At 45.8% G+C, this 22681-nt stretch overlaps 1 gene segment (V, D, J or C); it reads left to right on the top strand.

Annotated features, from left to right (window-relative positions):
- Positions 1–19185: 19185 nt before the first annotated feature.
- LOC115644972 lies at positions 19186–19974 on the top strand. The segment is given in 2 exon segments: positions 19186–19396; positions 19508–19974. Coding segments are annotated over 2 exon segments (582 nt in total).
- Positions 19975–22681: the final 2707 nt, after the last annotated feature.

Below are 22681 nucleotides of genomic sequence, written 5' to 3'. Positions count from 1 at the left end.
TCTCCTGTCTGCTGCAGGAGAACTGCGCCCTGCAGGCTGAGGTGGGGCTGTGGCAGTCCAAGAGCCGACCAAAATATGCTGCGCCTGCCACCAGTCAGGGCCAGCACCAAGGGACCTCATCTGCCCCACTCCCCCAACCAGTGCTCTTGGCCTTGGCTCTTCAAGGGAAGGGACAGAAACCCCCTGTTGATTGTTCTTCCCAGTGGCCTCTCTCTCTTGTTGACCTTGCAATCTTTAAATTAGCATCTGGCTTTGCATGCAGCTAGGCTTGCATTGTGAGAGATACACACCTGACCAGACAAAGAGAGAGAAGCATCCCCTCTCCCCTGCCCGAACAGAATCTAGCCAAGGTTTGTCACCTCCTGGTGACCTGCTTTTAAATATCAAGGCTTTAATTTCCAGTATAGATACATGACTTCTTAAACATTACCTGTACATGCATTTCACAGTGACTGAGCTGACCAGTGCATTACTGGCAGCTAGTAGAGCCCCCACATGCCACCCTTTGGTGCACTATTATGTAGACATCACACCCAGAGGATTCCTATAACCATCTGTGCCCTCTGCCAGTTGTCACCAAGAGGTTCCTGGGTCACAGCAGGATGTCACCAAGAGTTGTTTCAAGTCTCTGGCCTGATATTCAAAGTGCTGAATGGGATTTGCTCTGCCTACTTCAGAACTTGCCTTGCTTTCTGCAAAAGTGACCTGTCAGGATAGCTACATTCCACCAGAACAAGAGGAGGCTTGTATGAGATAAAGACATTTCACAGGAGCTGGACCTAGACTACAGGACTCACTACTGCAAGGGTGAAAGATGACCAGAGGTCTTACTGTGTTTAGAACTAATTGCAAAACTCTTAACTTCCTTTTCCCACATTAACCACTCCCAACCTCTCTCACTTACACAGACCACACCCCAAAAAACACCCATCTACACACCAGAGATCGAGGAGCCAGAGGAGCAGTTCCACTTCTCCTCCCATAGCTCCACTGCTTCCCCAGTGTTTGAGTAAAACGATGATTCCTTGTTTTTGTGGTGTGGGGCCAGTTTTGGGCCCCATACTACAAGGATGTGGAAAAATTGGAAAGAGTCCAGCGGAGGGCAATAAAAGTGCTCCAGTCCCCTAATCATATGATTTATGAGGAGAGGCTGAGGGAACTGGGATTATTTAGTCTGCAGAAGAGAAGAATGGGGGTGGGGAGATTTGATAGCTTCTTTCAACTACCTGAAAGGGGGTTCCAAAGAGGATGGATCTAGATTGTTCTCAGTGGTACCCGATGACAGAATGAGGACTAATGGTCTCAAGTTGCAGTGGGGGAGGTTTAGGTTAGATATTGGGAAAAACTTTTTCTCTAGGAGGGTTGTAAAGCACTGGAATGGGTTACCTAGGGAGGTGGTAGAATCTCCTTCCTCATAGGTGTCAAAGTCAGACTCAGGACTCACAATTTGTCAGACCACTCTGTTTATTAGCAAAGCGCTCTGCTAATACACCCAGATAGTTTGAGTCTTGCATGGTGCTCACACTATCTTATTTATACAGATAAAAGGGCATGAACTTAACAAGATAACAAAAAAAGAAGCAGAATTGATAAGTTTACCTGAGGCTAGGCACATATCTTATTTCCTTACTAACTACTACCGATCTCCTGTTAATGTCCCACCATAAGCTTAAGTGGACCCATTGTTTCATACCTTAACGTTTCTTTTCCTGACAACTATATTTCAACATTTCCTTATTCCTGCTTAAAGGAACATACAGCATTTCTTTAATCCATTCTATTTTAACAATATAATTCATTCTACTTTCACATAAGTTTTTAAGATCAGGCTTAACAAAGCCCTGACTGAGATGATTTAGTTGGGGATTGGTCCTGCGTTGAGCAAGGGGTTGGACTAGATGACCTCCTGAGGTCCCTTCCAACCCTGATATTCTATGATGCTCACATTGCCACAATGCACAACCCAGTTATTTACACCATGCACTTCAAGAAGGGTTTGGCTTTTCACTGGTTAAGTTCATCAAAAGCTCAAGAAGCAAATCATTTATATTTAAAAAACACCAGTATCAATTTTGATTGCTCTAGGCAAGTATTGCTGGATAATCCAATCAATGAAGGATGACAATAAGCTATTGCCTAATGAAGCCACATTGTTGCATGGAACAGAAAAAAAACCAACAGAAATCAAACCATACTCTCTCCCCTTGGCAATTCTGCAATGAATAGCTACCAGCATAATAATATGGAGATATACCTATCTCATAGAACTTTAAAGGTCATTGAGTCTAGTCCCCTGCCTTCACAACAGGACCAAATACTGCCCTGAGAGATTATTTTTGCCCCAGATCTGTAAATGGCCCCCTCAAGGATTGAACTCACAACCCTGGGTTTAACAGGCCAATGCTCAAGCCACTGAGCTATCCCTGCCCCCAGTTTGGTTTAAAAGAGGAATCATCAGGGTAAAAAACAAACAAACAAAAACACATACTCACAAAACCCACCCTGCTATTTTTAACTGCTTCAAAGAAGTACCTCAAATCATCATTTTATAATAATGAAAGAAATTTTAAATCCACCGCCTGATTCACTCTGTTGCTCAGAGATCATCCCACTACCTTGGCAATGCATAGCAGCCATAAACCCACTTCATGCTCCCAGTCTTCTTAGATTTTCTTTTTCTGTTTGTTTCCACTTGGACAAGGAGCACTAATTATTCAGTTTCACTTTTTGGTTTTCACGCCCTGGCCCAAAGCTGCTATGTTTGAGTTGCAAGCGCTGCAAAAGAATATTCATTTTCAGGGATTAAAAACAAAATGTGTAAGAAACTCAGTGAGGGCATCTTCACAGACACACACACACACACACACACACAGTGAAATCAACATTAACCTCCATTTAGCAATAAAAATCTAATCCTTCCAAGCCTATCTATATTGTAATGCAGCTGTCTCAGGGGTGAAATGTAATAAGCCTACACAACAGCTTGGAGAGGAAGCAAAGATTACACCGTATCCAACTAAAACTCCAGGGGGAAGTTTAGGTGAGCAGAAAGGAAGTACTCACATTGGAATTTGACAAGGACACTAGGGCCCACATCTTCCAGGTTTATGGGTGTCTAACATGAACTGAAATTAATTGGAGTTAGGCACAGAAAAACGTTCAGCATGGGGCATAGGCTCCTATTCTTATAAAAGGTTCCATGGGATCTTTAATGACAGCAAGTTAACATGACCTGTCTTACATTTCATTTACAAAAAAAAAGAAAAGAAAAGGAAAAAAGGAAGCCTGTGAGCAGTCAGTGATCTTCCCAAGAAGGGATGAGTTTGTGTTTTATTTCCAATGACAGCACCTCCTGCCTGTTGCATTTGAGGGATCTGGTGAAGAGTTTGAGAGTCAGACATGGTTTCATCCTTCCCCAGTTTTACTGACTAAGAATTATTTTAACATTAACGATTTAAAGTTTGTACGCTTCAACTAATCAAGACGTATGACTGTGTAGTTCTCTATTACAGAGTGAAGAGAATGCAGTGAGCAGTCTGTTTTTGGTTAGTGGCTCACACACTGGGCTGACACATGTCCCCTCTCACACTCTTAAATAAATTGTAAACTTTGATACAGTGAGCACGACAGCACTTACATCTCTTCTGCTCAGGACTGGGCAGCCTGCTCCCACCTTTTTCTTTCAGCATTTGAGTATTTGTCACTCAAGACTGAGCAGCATTGACTTCTTGTGTTTTTATTTCTCCTCAGGAGCCAGAGCAATTCCAAGAGACTTGGTGGGGATTCCGGAATTTCTCTTCGCTTGCCTCTTGCCACGTAAGTTTGTTGAACTCAGTTCTGTTTGTTATTGATGGTTATTTATGAAGCATTATGGGCTTGGATCCCCAGAGTTACAACAGTTTTATTCCAGGGCAACTCTAGTGAAAGCAATGGAGTAAGACTGGAGTTTCAGCACCCTGAGTGTGTGTGTGGAGCTTTGCAGATAATCCACAGACAATAGGCCCAGTTCTCCACTGCCCTGCCCCTTAAGCTGTCATTGATACCTGTGTCTTGGAGAGAAAAAACCCTGAAATCAGAATTGTCCTCTCACTCACACCCATGGCTGAAATAACACACTTCTCCCTCACTAAGCACATACAAGGTGAAAGGCAGCAGAGAAGCAACCCCAGTGTCCCTTCAGTCTAAGCAGCAGGGACTCTGCATAGAGCAACATTAAGGCTCCATGTAGATGGATTATTTCTAGCAGCCATTTCCTCATTGCTCCTTATCCTCCTTTTCTCTTCCAGCTGTGCTGTGGGCCATTCACCTGGAGCAGGTACCAATCTCCATCACAAAGGAGCCACATGAGAACAGAATGGCTGAATTCACCTGTAAAATGTCCATCATCACCTGCTTTACCTATATCCACTGGTACCAAGCCCCAACTGGAGGGGCACCGCAGAGGCTGTTCTACCTTTTTTATTCCAAGCCTGACCCCAGCTGGGACGCTGGCTTGTCCAGTGAGAAACTCACCGCCCATTTTCAAGACCATAGAATCTGCAAACTGTTGGTGCACAAGCTGGAGAAGGCAGACAGCGGCCACTATTACTGTGCCGCATGGGATTATACACAGTGCCACAAACTTCCTGCAGCCCTGCACAAAAAATCCCAACAACAACAAAACCACACACAGCACAGCCTGGGGGGCTGGGTTCAGCTCTCACATTACTGCTACAGCAGACCTGAGTGAGCCCCGTCTTCAGATTGGCAGCCCTAACTTCAGCTTTCTAATCACAGAAAACCATTTTTCCACTCCTTCTGAGGCCCTTCCCCCTACTCACTCCATCCCCTCTCCCTTCTGTCCCCCACCCTCGCTCACTTTCATCGGACTGGGGCAGGGGGTTGTGGTATGAGAGGGGGTTCCAGCTGGGGGTGAAGGCTCTGGGGTGGGGTCAGGAGTTTTGGGTGTAGAAGGGGGCTCAGGCCTGGGGCAGGGGTGCAGGAGAGGGTTCAGGATTTAGGCTCTGGATAGGTGGCGCTTGCCTCTGGTGGCTCCGGGTTGGCAGTGCAGCAGGGCTAAAGCAGGCTCCCTGCCTACCTTGGCTTAGCATGGCACTCGGAAGAGGTTGGCATGTCCAGCTCCTAGGTGGAGGGGGGCTCTTGGCCAATGGGAGCTGCAAAGCAGGCACTCCGGGTGGAGGCAGCGCACGGAGCCCCCTGGCCATCTCTATACCTAGGAGCTGCAGAGAGATGCTGGCTGCTGCCAGGAGCTGCGTGGTGCCAGAGCAGGCAAGGAGCCTGCCTTAGCCCCGCTGTGCCACTGATCAGATTTAAACAACCCGGTCACCATTGCTGACCGGAGCTTCCGGGATCCCTTTTCAACCAGGTGTTCCAGTCAAAAACCAGATACCTGGCAACCCTATCTATAGGGCAGACAGCCTCTCAAACATGTACCATAGCCAATACAGCAGACTGACTTCTGCCCAGCTCCACTCACCCATGCTGATGCCCCTTCATCCCAGGAACTGGGAGGAGGAACTTTCCTAGTGAGTGGCACTGGGCCACTCCCCCAGCATCTGCCTAGCAATACCAGCTCCATCTCTAAAGGCAAAACAAGCAATTGTCTTGTGATGTGACTACTTCACAAGTGATTTAAGAATGATGGCAGGGGAGGAGAGAATAAGGGACAACAGGGTGGGGAGGATAACATACTGCAGAGGATTTGGGGTAAGTGAATGGGGAAGACGAGGGGAAGAGAATTTCTACTTTGCTCACATGAACAAGTCACTGAATTCATGTCCACTGAGAAATTTTAGCAATAACTGTAGCATTATCCAGGGTGCAGGAATTTTTGCTACCATGCTGTTTAACCCTATTCAAACCAGGTCTAAAATCATGCAATTTAAAAACCATCTGCATCCACTGTGCTCCAGCTCTCCTACCACTGTCACCTTCCCTGGATCTGCAACAGTGCAAGGTGCTGATTGAATTCCTTCAGTGTGATGCTATCAACTCCCTCCATCAATGCTTAGGCAACAGAAAGAGACTGAATAGCCTGCTACAGCCTTGGCTAACACTGCTGGCTCTTTGAGCTCATGTTTTCAATCCCTGCTTCCGAAAACCCACCCAGGGACATGGCATTACACTAACACAGACAAGGCCTTAGAACCAGTTTTGCCCCAGTTTCACACTCAGCAATGGTGGGTGCACTAGTACAGTTGTTCTCAACCAGTGGTCTGGGGATCCCTGGAGGGCCACAAGTAGGTTTCAGGAGTTCAGCCAAGTAGGGCCAGTGTTTGACTTGCTGGGGCCCAGAAATCTCCGAAGGAAAGGTCTTCTATCCTGCAAGATACTGAGCTATTTCTACAAGGTAGTGGGTGCTCTCATCATCATCTGTAGGCACTAATGAGAGGTGCTTACTTAGGGTTACTCACAGACTCATAGACTCATAGGTCAGAAGGGACCAATATGATCATCTAGTCTGACCTCCTGCACAAGGCAGGCCACAGAACCCTACCCATCCACTTTTATAACAACCCCTAACCCAGGACTGAGTTATTGAAATCCTCAAAACTGGTTTGAAGACCTCAAACTGCAGAGAATCCACCATATATAAACTCTGTCTGAACAGAGTGTTCAGTTTATTTTTAGTAGTTCTTAGACTTAGGTACAGAATTCAATCAAGTCATAAGATTTCACACTTGAGCTAGGTCACTGCTTTTCTTCTAGTCCCTTAATCATTGTGCCAGCAATTGTACAATTTATATTTTAAAGAGTTATGACCCAGTTCTCAATGCAAATTTATCCCACTGTGTTCCTAAAAAACAGGATTTTCAAAGGGTTGTAGCAAGACCTGGAACATGGATCTGGGCATTAGCAGCTGAGATGATACAGTGATACAAAAATTTTAACTGAATTAATATTGAACCTTAACACCTTACTTTGTGAAGCTACAAGATGTCTTGTGTGACAAAGTTCCTCCTTTACCTTGGTGGGTCCTGCGCTTATTGGCAGATTTGCTCACCTCAGTGATCTTCCCCACAGTCTGGGTCAACTCCTCCTGTGTCTGATCAGGAGTTGGGAGGTTTGGGGGGAACCCAGGCCCGCCCTCTACTCTGGGTTCCAGCCCAGGGCCCTGTGGATTGCAGCTGTCTATAATGCCACTTGTAACAGCTGCATGACAGCTACAACTCCCTGGGCTACTTCCCCATGGCCTCCTCCAAAAACCTCTTTATCCTCACCACAGGATCTTCCTCCTGGTGTCTGATAATGCTTGTACTCCTTAGTCCTCCAGCGGCACACCCTCTCATTCTCAGCTCCTCTTGCTCCCAGCTCCTCACACGCACTTCCTCTCCTCTGGCTCCCCCCTCCCTGATTGGAGTGAGCTCCTTTTTAAACCCAGGTGCCCTGATTAGCCTGCCTTGATTGGCTGCAGGTGTTCTAATCAGCCTGTCTGCCTGAATTGGTTCTAGCAGGTTCTTGATTACTCTAGTGCAGCCCCTGCTCTGGTCCCTCAGGAAACAGAAAACTACTCAGCCAGTGCCCTCTACCAGACTCCTGTACCCCACTGGCCTGGGTCTCTCACATATCCCTCCCCCCTGCTCAACACCAAGGGGTTGGGCAGCTTGGGAAGCCAGACAGTGCACACATGACAAGCCATCTTCATTACCGTGACGGCTCCCTGCTCTGTGTTGCACCCGGAACTGGAAAGGTTGGAGGGATAAGAACCACCTGGTCACCCTTGTGTTCTTCTCCTTGTTCCACTGCATCCACTGAAGAGGGGCATGGTCGGTCACAAGGACAAACCTGCACCCGAGCAAGTAGTAGCGCAATGCTTCCATGGCCCATTTTACGGCGAGGCACTCTCTCTCCACCACTGCATATTTTTGTTCCCTCGGAAGGAGTTTCCTACTGAGGTAGAGAATTGGGTGTTCCTCCTCCCCGACCATCTGTAATAGAATGGCCCCCAACTCTACTTCCGATGCATCTGTCTGCACGATAAATTCCTTGGTGAAATCAGGGGCTATCAGCACAGGGTTACTGCAGAGGGCAGTCCATAGGTCTGTGAATGCTTCCTCTGCTGTGTCAGACCATCTCACCAGATCAGATCCACGGGCTTTCACTAGGTCTGTCAGGGGGCTTGCCCTTGTGGCAAAGTGGGGATAAATCGTTGGTAATACCCCACTACACATAGTAATGCCCGGACTTGTTTCTTGCAAAGTGGTCGGGGCCAATTTTGGATGGCCTCCAACTTGTTCACTTGGGGTTTTACCATTTTCCCACAACGTAGCCAAGATATTTGGTCTCTGTAAACCCTACAGCGCACTTGGCAGGGTTTGCTGTAAGGCCAGCTCACCTGACGGTATCAAGGACTGCCTCCACCTTCTATAGGTGGGTTTCCCAGTCTGGGGTATGAATGACCACGTCGTCCAAGCAGGCAGCAGCATAACTGTTATGCAGGCGTAATAGCTTGTCTATGAGGCGCTGGAAAGTAGCTGGGGCCCCATGTAGTCCAAAAGGGAGGACAGTATATTGAAAAAGACCCTCTGGTGTAGAGAACGCAGTCTTTTCCTTTGCGTCTTCCGAAAGGGGAATCTGCCAGTACCCCTTTTTCAAGTCTAGAGTAGTCAAGTACCGGGCATTCCCCAGACGGTCCACTAGCTCATCTATGCGAGGTATGGGGTACGCGTCGAACTGGGATACTTCGTTTAGTCACCGGAAGTCGTTGCAAAACCTTGTGGTGTCATCAGTTTTGGGCACCAGCACGATTGGGCTGGACCACTGACTGTGGGATTCTTCGATGATCCCCAACTCCAGCATTTTTTTTACTTTTGCTTTTATTTCCTCCCTTTTGGCCGCTGGCACCCAATAGGGCCTCATTGTTATTCTGGCCCCAGGGTTCGTGACGATGTAGTGATATGTCTCGGTTGTTCAACCCGGTTTTGTCGAGAACACATCTTGGTTCCGGAGGATCATCTCAGACATCTCATTCTTCTGGTCTGGTGTTAAATCGAGAGACACTCCCACCCGTTTGGAAGGCTTGTTTTCCTGGGTTAGGTCTTTTTGGATAGTTATGCATGCCTCTTGTGCATGCCAGAGTTTTTTGTTTTTGGCGTCCTGGCTGCCGCACCTTGTAGGTTACTTCCCCCATGGGTTCAACCACCTCATAGGGCCCCTGCCATTGGGCCAGAAGCTTGCTTTCTGTCGTGGGTACCAACACCATCACCCGATCCCCTGGTTGGAACTGTCGGACTTTTGCCTGGAGATTGTAATAGGTTCTCTGGGCCTCCTGTGCTTTTCTAAATGTTCCTGTACAATAGGGGTGACACGGGCTATCCGGTCTCACATTTGTATTACATGTTCTATTATATTTCTCCCCTCACTGGGTTCCTCTTCCCAAATCTCTTTGGCGATATCTAGTATGCCACGGGGGTGACGTCCGTATAATAACTCGAATGGGGAAAATCCAGCTGAGGCCTGAGGTACCTCCTGGATAGCGAACATAAGGTAGGGCAGTAGGGTGTCCCAATCCTTCCCGTCCCGACTTACCACCTTCCTTATCATAGTGTTGAGGGTTCAGTTAAACCTTTCTACCAACCCATCAGTCTGCGGATGGTAAACTGAAGTTCTCAGGGTGTGTATATGGAGCAGCGTACAGAGGTCCTTCATTAGCTTTGACATAAATGGGATTCCTTGGTCTGTTAATATCTCCTTTGGTAGCCCCACTCGGGCAAAGATCCCCACCAGCTCTTTGGCTATCGTTTTAGAGGCCGTGTTCTGCAGGGGGATAGTTTCTGGGTAGCGAGTAGCATAGTCCAAAACAACAAGTATATATCAGTGGCCCCGAGCCATCTTCTCCAGGGGTAATAACCGACTGTCCCATGGGCGCATGTTATCCCCGTTTGCTTAGCCTGCAGCAGCTGACTACACTTCACAAGTTTCCCAGAGACAAGCGTGATAGCACTCCCCGAATCAACCAGTGCTGCGGTTTCTACCCCATTTAGCTTTACTGGTCCATACATATGTGGGGTTAGTGAGACCCCACAAGGTGGATTAGGGAGCATGGGTCTGCCCAGTTCCCCAGGTTACACTGCATAGGCTCCTGAGCACTGGGACACTGTTCAGCTATATGTCCCCACTCCGCACAGACATAACATCTGTATGGGGCTTTAGGCATTCCCCGGTCTCTTGGTTTGGGCATTCTAACATCACGATCCTCTTCTCCTTCAGTGCTCCGACTCTTTGTGGCTTCTGGTGGGCCTTCAACCTCTCTCTTTTTTCCACCTGTGATCCCCTGGTTACCCAGTCACCCGAGCTCTAGGGCTTGGTGCTGCTAATTTAACTCGGGGTGCCTCTTCCTTAACTGGTCGGGTCAGCTCCCTCTCCGTCCTTTGCCTCTCTACCAGTAAAACCACCTCATCATAGGTGGAGGGTTCATTCTGGCTTACCCAGGCACAAAGGTCTGGTGGTAGTCCCCTCATGTTTCAGTCGATGACCAGAACCTCTAGTATCTCTTCCAGACTCCGGGACTCCATACGCAACCACTTTCGTGCGAGATGGGTGAGGTCATACAATTGGGATGGTGGGGTTTTGTTTTCCTGGTACCTCCACTCGTGATACTGTTGGGCCCGCACTGTGGTCATTACCCCAGATCTGGCCAGGATCTCCACTTTCAGCTGGGGGTAGTCTGCTGCAGCCTCTTCAGGCAGATCATAGTAAGCCTTCTGGGCCTCCCCACACAGGAATGGGGCAAGGATGCCAGACCACTGATCTCGAGGCCAGGCCTCCCTTACGGCTGTCTTCTCAAAGGCCAGAAGGTATGCCTCTACATCATCCTCCCACGTCATTTTCTGCAGCCAATGGCTGGCCCATATGATCTGCGTCCCATCATGGCCACGTTTCAGCTCTCTAAGGGTCTTTACCTGGTTTACCAGTTCCCGCAACATAGCTCAGTCTTGAGAAGCCTGGTCCATCAGCACGTGATTAGTCTCTTGCTGCAACCACACTGCCTCTTGTTGGGCAGTTGCCTGGACACGGGTAGCCTCCTGCTGGGCTGCCATAGCTTGTATCAACACCCATACTAAGTCATCCATTGTGGTTAAAAAAAAACAAAACCCTCTACCTTTTTTTTTTATCACTCTCCTTCTTCTGCCACGCTCTGCACACCAAGATCCTACTTCTTACACCAGTTGTGACAAAGTTCCTCCTCTACCTTGGTGGGTCCTGCGCTTATTGGCAGATTTGCTCACCTCAGTGATCTTCCCCACAGTCTGGGTCAACTCCTCCTGTGTCTGATCAGGAGTTGGGAGGTTTGGGGGGAACCTGGGCCCACCCTCTACTCCAGGTTCCAGCCCAGGGCCCTATGGATTGCAGCTGTCTATAGTGCCTCTTGTAACAGCTGCATGACAGCTACAACTCCCTGGGCTACTTCCCCATGGCCTCCTCCAAACACCTTCTTTATCCTCAGCACAGGATCTTCCTCCTGGTGTCTGATAATGCTAGTATTCCTTAGTCCTCCAGCGGCACACCCTCTCACTCTCAGCTCCTCGTGCCTCTTGCTCCCAGCTCCTCACATGCACTTCCTCTCCTCTGGCTCCCCCCTCCCTGATTGGAGTGAGCTCCTTTTTAAACTCAGGTGCCCTGATTAGCCTGCCTTGATTGGCTGCAGGTGTTCTAATCAGTTTGTCTGCTTGAATTGGTTCTAGCAGGTTCCTGACTACTCTAGTGCAGCCCCTGCTCTGGTCACTCAGGGAACAGAAAACTACTCAGCCAGTGACTAGTATATTTGCCCTCTACCAGACTCCTGAACCCCACTGGCCTGGATCTGTCACACTTGAGAATAAAAAGTTCATATAGCAAATTTCCCTCCCCTCTCTCCCCATACCACAAACATCCTTTTAACAAAACAGGATGTGTTGCTTTTCAGCTGCTTCATCATCAAGATAGGAAACCAACAAATTGCTGTTTAAACATCTAGCAGGTTTGGACTCCAATTACTTCACCATTATTGTCACAAGCTTTTTTGTAAACAACAACAAAACCACCCTAAGTACCAGGGGCGGCTCAATGTATTGATCAGGAATATTGCATATTTACAGCATTCATTATAGTGTTGCCATCTGCCAACTGCATGTTTCTATATAAACTAAATGGTAAAATTAAACATCAAAGAACCCTGTAGAACAAAGGCCATGTAACAGTATATATATGTGCATGAAAATAAGCACAGCAAATGAATTACTATAATTGAATGTTCTTGTTTCAATATAACTGAGTTAGAAGATGGAGTATTATCTGACTACTTGTGGAGTCAATTTTGAAAACAGCCATCTATCTCGAATAAACCCACTTCAGTCAATGAGACTATTAATGTGAGTGGACTTACTCAAAACCTTCCTCTCCCTTGTACAGCCCCATAAGTCTCACAGGTAAGTTAGCCCTTAATTAACAAGGCAGGGCTCAGACAATTCTCATCATCATCAAGAATTCCACAGGGAGGCTTTCAGTCTATTTAAACATCCACACTCATCCACATCCAGTACTGCCCTCTTTGTGAGATCATTCCTGGTCTGACAATTAGAAAATGGCTGCCTGTGTACAAACTATCAGGGGAGTAGCCATGTTAGTCTGGATCTGTAAAAACAACAAAGAGTCCTGTGGCACCTTATAGACTAACAGAGGTATTGGAACATGAGCTTTTGTGGGCGAATACCCACTTCGTCGGATGCAAGATGTGTACAATCTATGATATTTAAGTCCTTGAAATTCAGACCAAGTTTCTCCATGTGACCAAGTTCAGGCACCTAAATTCCTTTAGGATCTGGCCCTAACTCCCTTTCCTGAGGTAGGTCTGTTCAAAGAAAGGTTATAAGAAATTTGTGTTGATGGGAAAAAAAGTAGATCTTCTCCCTCTCTCAAAACACAGGAACAGCGCAGGTAGCACTCCACCTGTATACTTAATCACTATGCTTTTGAAATATGGTATATTTGTTGCTATGTTTCTTTGGATAGGGTGCAAAGTATATTCACAAAGTTACAGATTTTAAGGAGTTCTCAGACTAGTTTATTGTAAAGTTTAATGGGTTAAATTCAGCCCTTTGTAGAGGGGCAAGGACAAGGTTTATACAGCACTTATTTCCCTCTTAAACCCTCAAAATAGGGTTTAAGTGGGGTTAAAACCTCGTTCTGGTTCTCTGCAGAGAGATGAAGGTCACCCAATAAAAGTTACATGCTCTTGTGATGTGGGGGGAATAAACACCAACAGATACCCAAAGGGGAACTCACAGAAAGGGTGTACATAGCAACAGAATTCACAAACAGCATATGAAACCCTTTATGAAACAATGCGAATCTATCGATGTAGATGAAAACAAAGTTAATCCTTGTGGCAACTCTGAGTTTGGAGGATGCAAGAGTTTCTAATTAGCATTTGACCTGGGAAGCATTTGTTAATCCAGCAGATGCCTGCTCATAAAAATCACAAAGTTCAGTTCTAAAGAACCGTTTCATATTTAGTCTGTGATACCAGTTTGTTAGATGAGATGTCATAAAAGTTACACTCTCCTAGAGCAGATATTTCTATCTAGCCATACATGTGAATGCACCTTATGAGTAAAGAGATGATCAAAGTCCCTGCCCCACAAAGCTGATACCCTAAACTGAGAGGAGTTACTAGAGAAACATGGATGAAATCTTGGATGAATAATGAAGGAAGGAAAACAAGGACTGCAGTGATGTAACATCCCTCATTAAAAAAAAAAAAATGGCCCCAAGACGAATTAGGTTTTGAAGGCCCATGGGACGAATGCATTTTGACAGAAATTTGAAGCAGGGGAGATGGTGAAAACATGACAGGATCAGGGTATAATGGTATAAATGTAAACTAGTAGTGCTATAGTGTAGAGTGTTAAAAGCAATTGTCATATGCTTTAATGAACTGGAGGGTGTGGAGGTGTGTCTGTGCATGCACACTACCCTCTAGTGGATGGATCCAGATTTACTCAATTAAGTGACATAGGCCCTATACAGCTAAATGAATTCCTTTGTGGGAATCATGCTGTTTTAAACAGATAAATGAATGGTCTTTTCACAAAAATGGCTCTTGAAATATACAGAACATCACCTTCCCGGTGGCCCTTTGATCCCTAAATGAGAGCTGAACAGAGTTCTTCTCTAGTTCAAGTAGAGTTCTCTGCAATGAATTAGTCCTCACTGCAAAACAATAAAAAAGAATATTGGGAAAAAAACAAACAAGTTGCTTGTAAATTAATTGTGCAAGACACATTCAGGTATAAATTGGTCCTTTTTCAGAGCTGGGATGAAACTAACTGTCCATGAACAAGGCCATCCTATTTCAGCAGAAGGCCCTAGCCCACAGATGTATTAGCGCTGTTATGAGTAGTGAGATGGAAAATGGCCAAGTATCACAATTAAGTAGGAAAAAACTAAAGAATTTAAGACTGAAAAATACACTACAGCAAAATACACTACACTGAGCCAGATGCTCAGTGTCTCCAGAAACGCTGTTAACACCATCAACTTCCACTGGTATCCATGTGATCTGAGGGCACTGACTCATTCTCTCCAGCAGGAAAGGCTCAGCAGCTTCCCTGGGCAAGTGATAAGTGAATGACAGAAAGACAACTGCAGTGTTAACTGCACTGTCAGCAGCTTTCATCCCAGGGCCTCCCAGAGGATTCAGGGGGCTCTCTCCATAAAAAAGTTGCAATACTATATTCCCGTGGGGGCCCCTGTGGGGCCCGGGACCTGGGGCAAATTGCAGCACTTGCCCCACCCTGGGCGGCCCTGTCTTGTCTTCCCTCCTCTTGTCCACCACCTGCCTATTCAATTTTCCAACAAATTCATTCATGCTTTCTTCCACACTGTCACATACTCATGGAATGGGCCCCTCGTCTCATATGGAACATTGCTACCTTCTCTGCTGCAAGATTTCTATTCCACAGGATGTACAAGAAATCTGCTAACACACAATAACTGAGCTTTAGGGGTGAGCGAGAAGAAAACAAAAACCAGTGTGTTTGTGCATAAACAATAACATGGTAAAAATATATATGGGGGGGAAATAAAATGGTGTTTTGACGTTTTCTTTCCCACAGGATTGAGAGATCACTTCTTTTTTCAGGTGGTCAACTAGGGCTTTTTTTAGGCCTGCATGAGACAGGACTTTATCTCTTTGGCCATGGCTACACTAGAGAGTTGCAGCGCTGGTGAGGGGGTTACAGCGCTGCAACTTAGGATGTGGCCACACTTGCAAAGCACGGCCAGCGCTGCAACTCCCTGGTTGCAGCGCTGGCTGTACACCCGGTCGTGCCACGGGTGTAGCGATTCCAGCGCTCAGCAAGTGTGGACCCCACCAGCGCTTTTATTGACCTCCGGGGTATAAGGAGGTATCCCAGAATTCCTGTCCACAACAAACCGGAAGAAAGGGGGAGCTCGGAGTTCAGCCAAACTGCTTATTTAAAAAACAAACACAGCTCCTGTTTGCTGAGCGAGCGGAGGCAGGCAGGGGAATTACTTTGGAATGTTCACAGCTGTTTGCTTGAAGAGAGAAACAGCACGCTCACACGGCAGAGGGGGAGGGGGAAGTCCATGTTGAGCAGATGCTTATCTGGTCTGACGGCTATTTAGGAGTGCATAATTTGCATTTAGTGAATGAGAGAGGGGTGGGGGAAGGGGTCAGAACTTTTAAAATGATTGAAGGTAGGCACTGTGTGTCTTCCAGTCCTTAGAACTTGCAAGGCAGGGAGCTGAGAACAGTGTCAGCTCCAAAAATCCATTCTCTCTGTCTCCCCCACGCTCCCTGTCACATTCCACCCCACCCCCCTCTTTTGAAAAGCATGTTGCAGCCACTTGAATGCTGGGATAGCTGCCCACAATGCACCACTCCCAACAGCGCTGCAAATGCTGCAAATGTGGCCACACTGCAGCGCTGGTAGCTGTCAGTTTGGCCACACTGCAGCGCTGGCCCTACACAGCTGTACGAACACAGCTGTAACTACCAGCGCTGCAGAACTGTACGTGTAGCCATGGCCTTTGTCTTCAGCCCGGGGCCCAGATCCAACACAATATCTCAGATTGCTGCTGTAATATAAGTAATAAACAACAGTAATAATCATCAACGTTGCTCCTGAAACACACCAAAGGAATCTATTTGATTCCAGTGCTAGGGTTGACACTTACCCACAGTCAAAGTTGAGCAGTAACTATCTCACCGTGCAATAAATCTTTTACAGCCAGTACTACTTAACTGGAGGTTACCTAAATGAGTCACTTCCTCTTCCCATCTACACATCTCTCTCCATTCAAGACCATCATTTACATTCCTTGGCTGGAGTCTAACAACAGCAGCAAGAATGTTGCTGTTAGAGATTTTTGTTCTGGCTATGGTTTGCTCCTGTAAAGGTGTTGCTCGCACTTAGGGTGACAAGATAGCAAGTGTGAAAAATTGGGATGGCGGTTTGGGGGGAAGGAGTAATAGGCACCGACATAAGACAAATCCCTGAATATCAGGACTGTCCCTATAAAAATCAGGAAATCTGGTCACCCCACTCATACTGCTCTCTGCACACATTGCAACACAACAGCAGCAGCTGCAGAGCCTTCACATTATTTCAATTTTATATTGATATTTTTTCATTGTTTCTCCACAAATGACTCCTCACAAGTGCATCTGACCCAACCTCAACTGTCCATCACCAGGGAAGGAAGTAAAACCATACTAATTGACTATCATGTTTCTCTATTCAAGGATTTTGGCAAGGCTTCTATACACTAGAATAAACAGAGATCCGGTGCAGCTCTAGACCAGATTCTGTTCATCTCAACACACTTGGTCTTGGATGGAGACTCAGATAAAGGAAAGTTTAATGCTGAAAAGATTATGGTCAGGGTACAGGTAGACTGTCCAAACAAAATAACGTCCAGCGACATTGTTACTTACTATTGTGCCTGTTGGGATCGCACAGTGTTAAAAAACTGCTGACAACCTGTACAAAAACCCACTCTGCATTCTGAGCCACAGCCTAAAAATTCCTCTCAGCCTGGAGCCAGATGCAGAAACTCTTCATTGGCTTCTGCAACTAGATATGAACAGCAACTGCTGCTTTACTGTGTGTTTCCCATATAAATCACTAAGACCAGGTGAGGTCTAGCAGAACAGGAGGTCACCCAGGGCACAAAGGGGAGTTAGGCACCCAATCCCATTACAAGTCAATGGGAGTTGTGTGTTTAGCTGACCCTGGGATTTAAAAAACACAACTCCCTGCTGAATGTCTGTGTGGGATATCATGGGCTGACTGGGTGGAGATTTATCATCAGTCTAGAGGATCATAACACTTGGGGTGAAAAATCTGGCTCTAGAGAAGGAAATGGAGCTAAGATCTTACCCCCATAACTGCCTGACATGACAGTCTCTGATTCCAGACAGCATTCATCTGCTGAAACACGAAGCAAGTGAACGTAAAACAGGAGCATTGGACCCAGGGCGCAGGAGCAATAATCTACCTCCTTATAACTCCCCAGTAACTGGGGCTCATCCTGCATAGTATCCTCCTCAGGTACAGAGCCTCATGTTAGTGTCTAGAGAGATTCCAGTTGTGGATCTCAGTTGGCATTGGGTCAAGCCCCAAGGGTCTTTCCATTGACTTCAGTGGGCTTTGGATCAGACCACAAGTCACCTAATGGCACTGCAAACCAGACTGGCCACGTTACATTTTGATATTACTCCAATGGAAACAGGAGTAAGTTTCTTTTGGTTGTTTTTCTGCTGTTTAATTAGCCCTGAACTGCAAAATTACTTATCTTAATCAGAACCACAGAGTTCTGTTCTGAAGGACCAGCCTATCTTTAGTCTCTGAAGCCAGTTCAGCAGAAAACACATGGTGTGACAGCAGGTTACACTCTGCTTGAACTGATAGTATGCTGTATAATTTTAATCTTAGCATGAATGTTCAGGGAACTTTACAGAATAAGAGTCCCTGCCCCAATAATTTGATAGTCTAAGGTGGGTTACTAGAGCAATGAGGATAAATGGGATCAGGTTCTTCAGAACCCAAGGGAAAAAGCGTGTGATTGCAGATGATACTTGAAAGAAGGGCAGAAATGGAAGCATAGCTTGTTGAATGATGCTAGAAAGACACAAGAAAACTAATGGAGCTACAATATAGAAACATCATGGATTGAATTAGCATGCATCACAAGGAAACAAAGTGTTTAAGAAAAAAATGAGGTTACTTGTAAATTAATTTGACAAAAACATCAGTTTAGAGTTGGCCCTTTTTCAGAACTAGGACAAAATTGATTGCAAATATGCAATTGCAGATCCATCCTGTATCAGTAGAGGGCATTAGCACACAGATATAATAGCCACTGCACATCACTCTATTTATAGAACAGAGGGTTGGTATCACACAGAAGTAGGAAGCGATATTCCACTACTTCACATCTGGGGAAACTCAGTGAGAGCAGGATCCTGGGAAGTGCTTAATATCTTCAGAAGGGTTCTGAGTGCTGTACTGCAACAGCACCACTCAGGGCTGCATCTTTCATGTTCAACAAGTAAAGAAAATAACCCACAAGAAAATTAGTCTTCACTGTGCCATCACCATGGCTCTGCCTGTCCCTTCATCTTTGTATTAGGTACAGTCATAGCTAGGAACCCCAGTCCCAGATCTGGCCACACTGCCCGGGGCACTGTATAAACAAGCAACAAAGTTTTCATACCTGCCCACAAACATCTTGGTGCTTTCTTCCTCCACTTGTGTGTGGAATCTCTCCCTCCCCTCCACCAAGCCCCGAAACCAGTAGCCTCTTCTCCTACAAATCCCTCTCAGGACCCACTCCTGCTGCCACTCCTACAAGAAATCTGTTGACAAATTAAGACTTAGGTTGGGGAGGGGAGGGGGATATGGTATATTTAAACATGAAGTACCAAAAATTCTCTGCAGCTGCAAATACCCATTTAGACTGAAGATCTTTGGGGCTGTCACTCCATATATTTCTATGTATAACACCGAACACAATGGGACACCACCCACACAGAGGCCTGTGGGAACCACTGTAATATAAATAATTAAAAGACCACTCCTTCATTACCCAGACTACCATGATACAATCTACACTGGTCTAAAGACAGTGGAAGAGTTTGCTTCATGCCAAATTATGCTCTTTGATAAAAGTAACTCCAGATGAGTTTTAGCCATAACTCTACTTATCTTAAATTAGCATATGCAGCCAGCAAAACCTCTTCCCGTGTTAACTAAATGAGTCACTTTCTGTCCCCAGATGTACCTCTCTGTCCACCCCAACACAACAGTCACATTTCTCATAGATGCAGGATCAAGCAATACCTGTAAAATGTTACTACTTCAGGTTGTTATCTTGGCTTTGGTTTTGTCTTGTAAGTTTCTTTTTTACCCTTTTTCTACACAGTTGTACATTACTGAGTCACAACTCAATATCCTCCAGATTCATGTTAATTTCTGGTTTTCTTTTCTTGCTTTTTTTCTAGATGGTGGAAGTGCACAAATACATCTGAGACAAGCTAAGTTCTCCATTACCAGGGCAGAAGATAAAACTGCACATATAGACTGTGAAGCTTCTGGCATTCAGAACTTCGGGAATGCTGTTATACACTGGTATCGACACAGTCCTGGAGAAGCTCCGGCGTGGTTACTATACTTTAAGACACGAGCTGATAAATCAAGTTTTGACAAGAAGTTTAGGGTTGACAAGACAACTGAAAAGTTCACCTGTACTCTAAGAGTAGACAAACTAACCTACAATGATGCAGCTACCTATTACTGTGCCTACTGGGATCGCACAGTGTTAGAACGCCATAGACAGGCTGTACAAAAACCTCAATCTATTCTGAGCCACAAACTTTCAAAAGTGTACCAAAAAAAGAAACCCAACACACCTAGTTGCCTTTTTAATCTTAATCAACAGAAGGCACAAGTAGATACTCATTTTCTCTGAGCTAGATATAAGACCATCACACACAACTGATGTTTTTATGTATGGCAAGTATAGATTGAAAAAGGAGTAATAAAAGCTAAATTTTATAGGAGCAAGATTGGATGTCATTGACCACATCCTGCAGATACCTATAGTAGAAGTCAGATATCCAGTTCATCCTTCATTTCTGGTTAATCATCTTTAAAAAGCCATTCCTATCAAGTCGCTCCTTGAATGTTCTATATACTTTCTACCATTTTGAGGGGGCTTGATACAGGGGTCAGGACACTTAGACCAGGGGACCGACAGCAATATTGGTTTTAACACTATTACAGGCAGGGACAACCTTTGGAGGATGTTAGTCTGCTGAAGATCCCTGATTGGAAGAGAAAGCAAGTTTTCCAGGCCTGTGACAGAAGGCCATTTAATCAAGACAACAATAACATTTTGGCCCGTGCTGACTGAACAGCAAATCAATGAATGAAGAGGACTAGTAAGCTACTAGAGTGGTCAAAAGTGCTGGAACTAGGGATGCTGCTGCACGCCCTGGCTTGAAGTGGTTTCCATTATATGCAGGCTTTACAGTTTGGTTCAATGGCTCTCAGCACCCTGACTGTATACAAATTATTAGAGGGGTATCCATGTTAATCTGGATCCACAAAAACAACAAGGAGTCTAGTGGCACCTTAAAAACTAACAGGTTTATTTGGGCATATGCTTCCATGGGTAAAAAAACCTCACTTCTTCAGATACATGGAGTGAAAATTATAGATACAGGCATATATATATATATATATATATAGGCACATGAAGAGAAGAGAGTTACGTTACAAGTTGAGAATCAATGTAGAAGGCCAATTCAGTCAGGTTGGATGTGATCCACTCCCGATAACTGAGGAGGTGTCAATACCAGGAAAGGGAAAATTGCTTTGGTAGTGAGCCAGCCACTCCTATTCCCTATTCAAGACCAAAATGATGGTGTTAAGTTTGCAAATGAATTGTAGTTCTACAGTTTCTCTTTGAAGTTTGTTTTTGACTTTTTTTTTTAATTGAAGAAGAACGGCTACTTTTAAATCTTTTCTTGAGTGTCCAGGGAGATTGAAGTGTTTTCCTACTGGCTTTTGTATGTTACCATTCCTGATGTCTGATATGTGTCCATTTATCCTTTTATGTAGAGACTGTCCAGTCTGGCCAATGTACATGGCAGAGGGGCATTGCTGGCACATGATGGCATATATCACGTTAGCAGATGTGCAGTGAATGAGCCTCTGATGGTGTGGCTGGGTCCTCTGAGAGTGTGGCTTGAGGACAGAGAAGACAATGGGGTTTGTTACAGGGATTGGTTCCTGGGTTAGTGTTTCTGTGGTGTCGTGTGTAGTTGTTGGTGAGTATTTGCTTCAGGTTGCACATTTAAATTCCCTCCACCTGGATCACACATGGTGGGGAGGGTGGGGAGGTTGGAGGAAGGGGGAGCAGGGAATTGGCATAGCTTTTACCCACAACTGAAGCTAAGGCCACCCTATAGCACATAAATATCCTCCATAACAATAGTTGTATAGGTTTTAACCCAGAAATCTCTCCCACTTATGCTGCAGTTTTCCCCTATAGTAACAACAAAGGTGGCAGCAGTGGCCACTTCCCAGCTGCAGCTCTGGCTCTGTTGGTGCTTCCTCTCCCACGCATTCCCTGGGCCCAAACATATTCTCAGAACATGGGCCTAGGACATTCCCCAGCCCAGCTGGCCACAGAGTCTGTTCCAGAATCTAGTCTAGGTCTGGGTTCTGTTCCTGCTCCTCTGCCACCAGAGAACCTTGTGGTATTACCATCATCCCCTCTGCACCAGTCTAGAACTCAGACTGTCCCAGCTCAAAAAGCCTGTCATGCAAGAAGGGAGGGAACCATACTCAGGGTGGTGGTGAACACCCAGTTAATCTCCTTGTAGTAAGGGCAGGTAGATGGGCCACTATTTTTGCTTGGCATCTTTTGCCTTGTGATAGGCACCCTGAAGGGTTTTGATTCACTCCCAACATTGGAGAGCCATCTGCTGGATCCCCTCCTCTGCCAGCCTCTTGGAGATGCTCTCGCACAGATGCTGGTTTCAGGCACACCTCCCAAAATCATGTTCTTTGCCGTGCTCTCACCAGAGAGCAACAAAAACCCTGATGCTTCCACCAGCTAAGCCGTGCTGGGACAGCATCCTCTCAAGCTGTTTGAATTAGCTGAGCAGGGCAGAGGTGGAGCAGGCTGGATGAAATGAGGGGTTAAATGCTGACTGGGTATATAAACCAGTAGAGGCAAATGGGAAGTTAGTACTGTAGGTAGAAGGCCAGAAAAATACAGGCCCAGAGAATTGTGGGATGGCATTAGAGGACTATCACATCTGAGCTCCACAACCTGAGATTCAGCTGCATCCCCATTGCAAAGCAGGCAGCTTTGGTACAACCTTAGAGCAAAACCCAAGCTGTAATTGACACTCCCAGCCAGGCAAGCAAGCCCAGGTTCAAAACACATACAAGCTTGGGCATAAGGGTTTTGTGTGAGGAGGAGAGAGGGATTTTGACTAAAACCAGGGTAAGAGCCGAGGTAAATCTAGAGTGACAACACACTCTGAAAGGCATAAAGCAAAAGTGTTCCCATACTTGCTTCCTATAGTGGAACTGACCCAGGGTAGCAACAGAGAGAAATTTTAGGGAAAAAAGTCTAGTGTAGACAGATGAGGCTAATTGAC

Source organism: Gopherus evgoodei, chromosome 2 (genome assembly GCF_007399415.2).
Source record: "Gopherus evgoodei ecotype Sinaloan lineage chromosome 2, rGopEvg1_v1.p, whole genome shotgun sequence".
Taxonomy (NCBI): Eukaryota; Metazoa; Chordata; order Testudines; family Testudinidae; genus Gopherus; species Gopherus evgoodei.
Note: the sequence above shows the minus strand (reverse complement) of the source record. Positions and strands in the feature narration are given on the sequence as shown.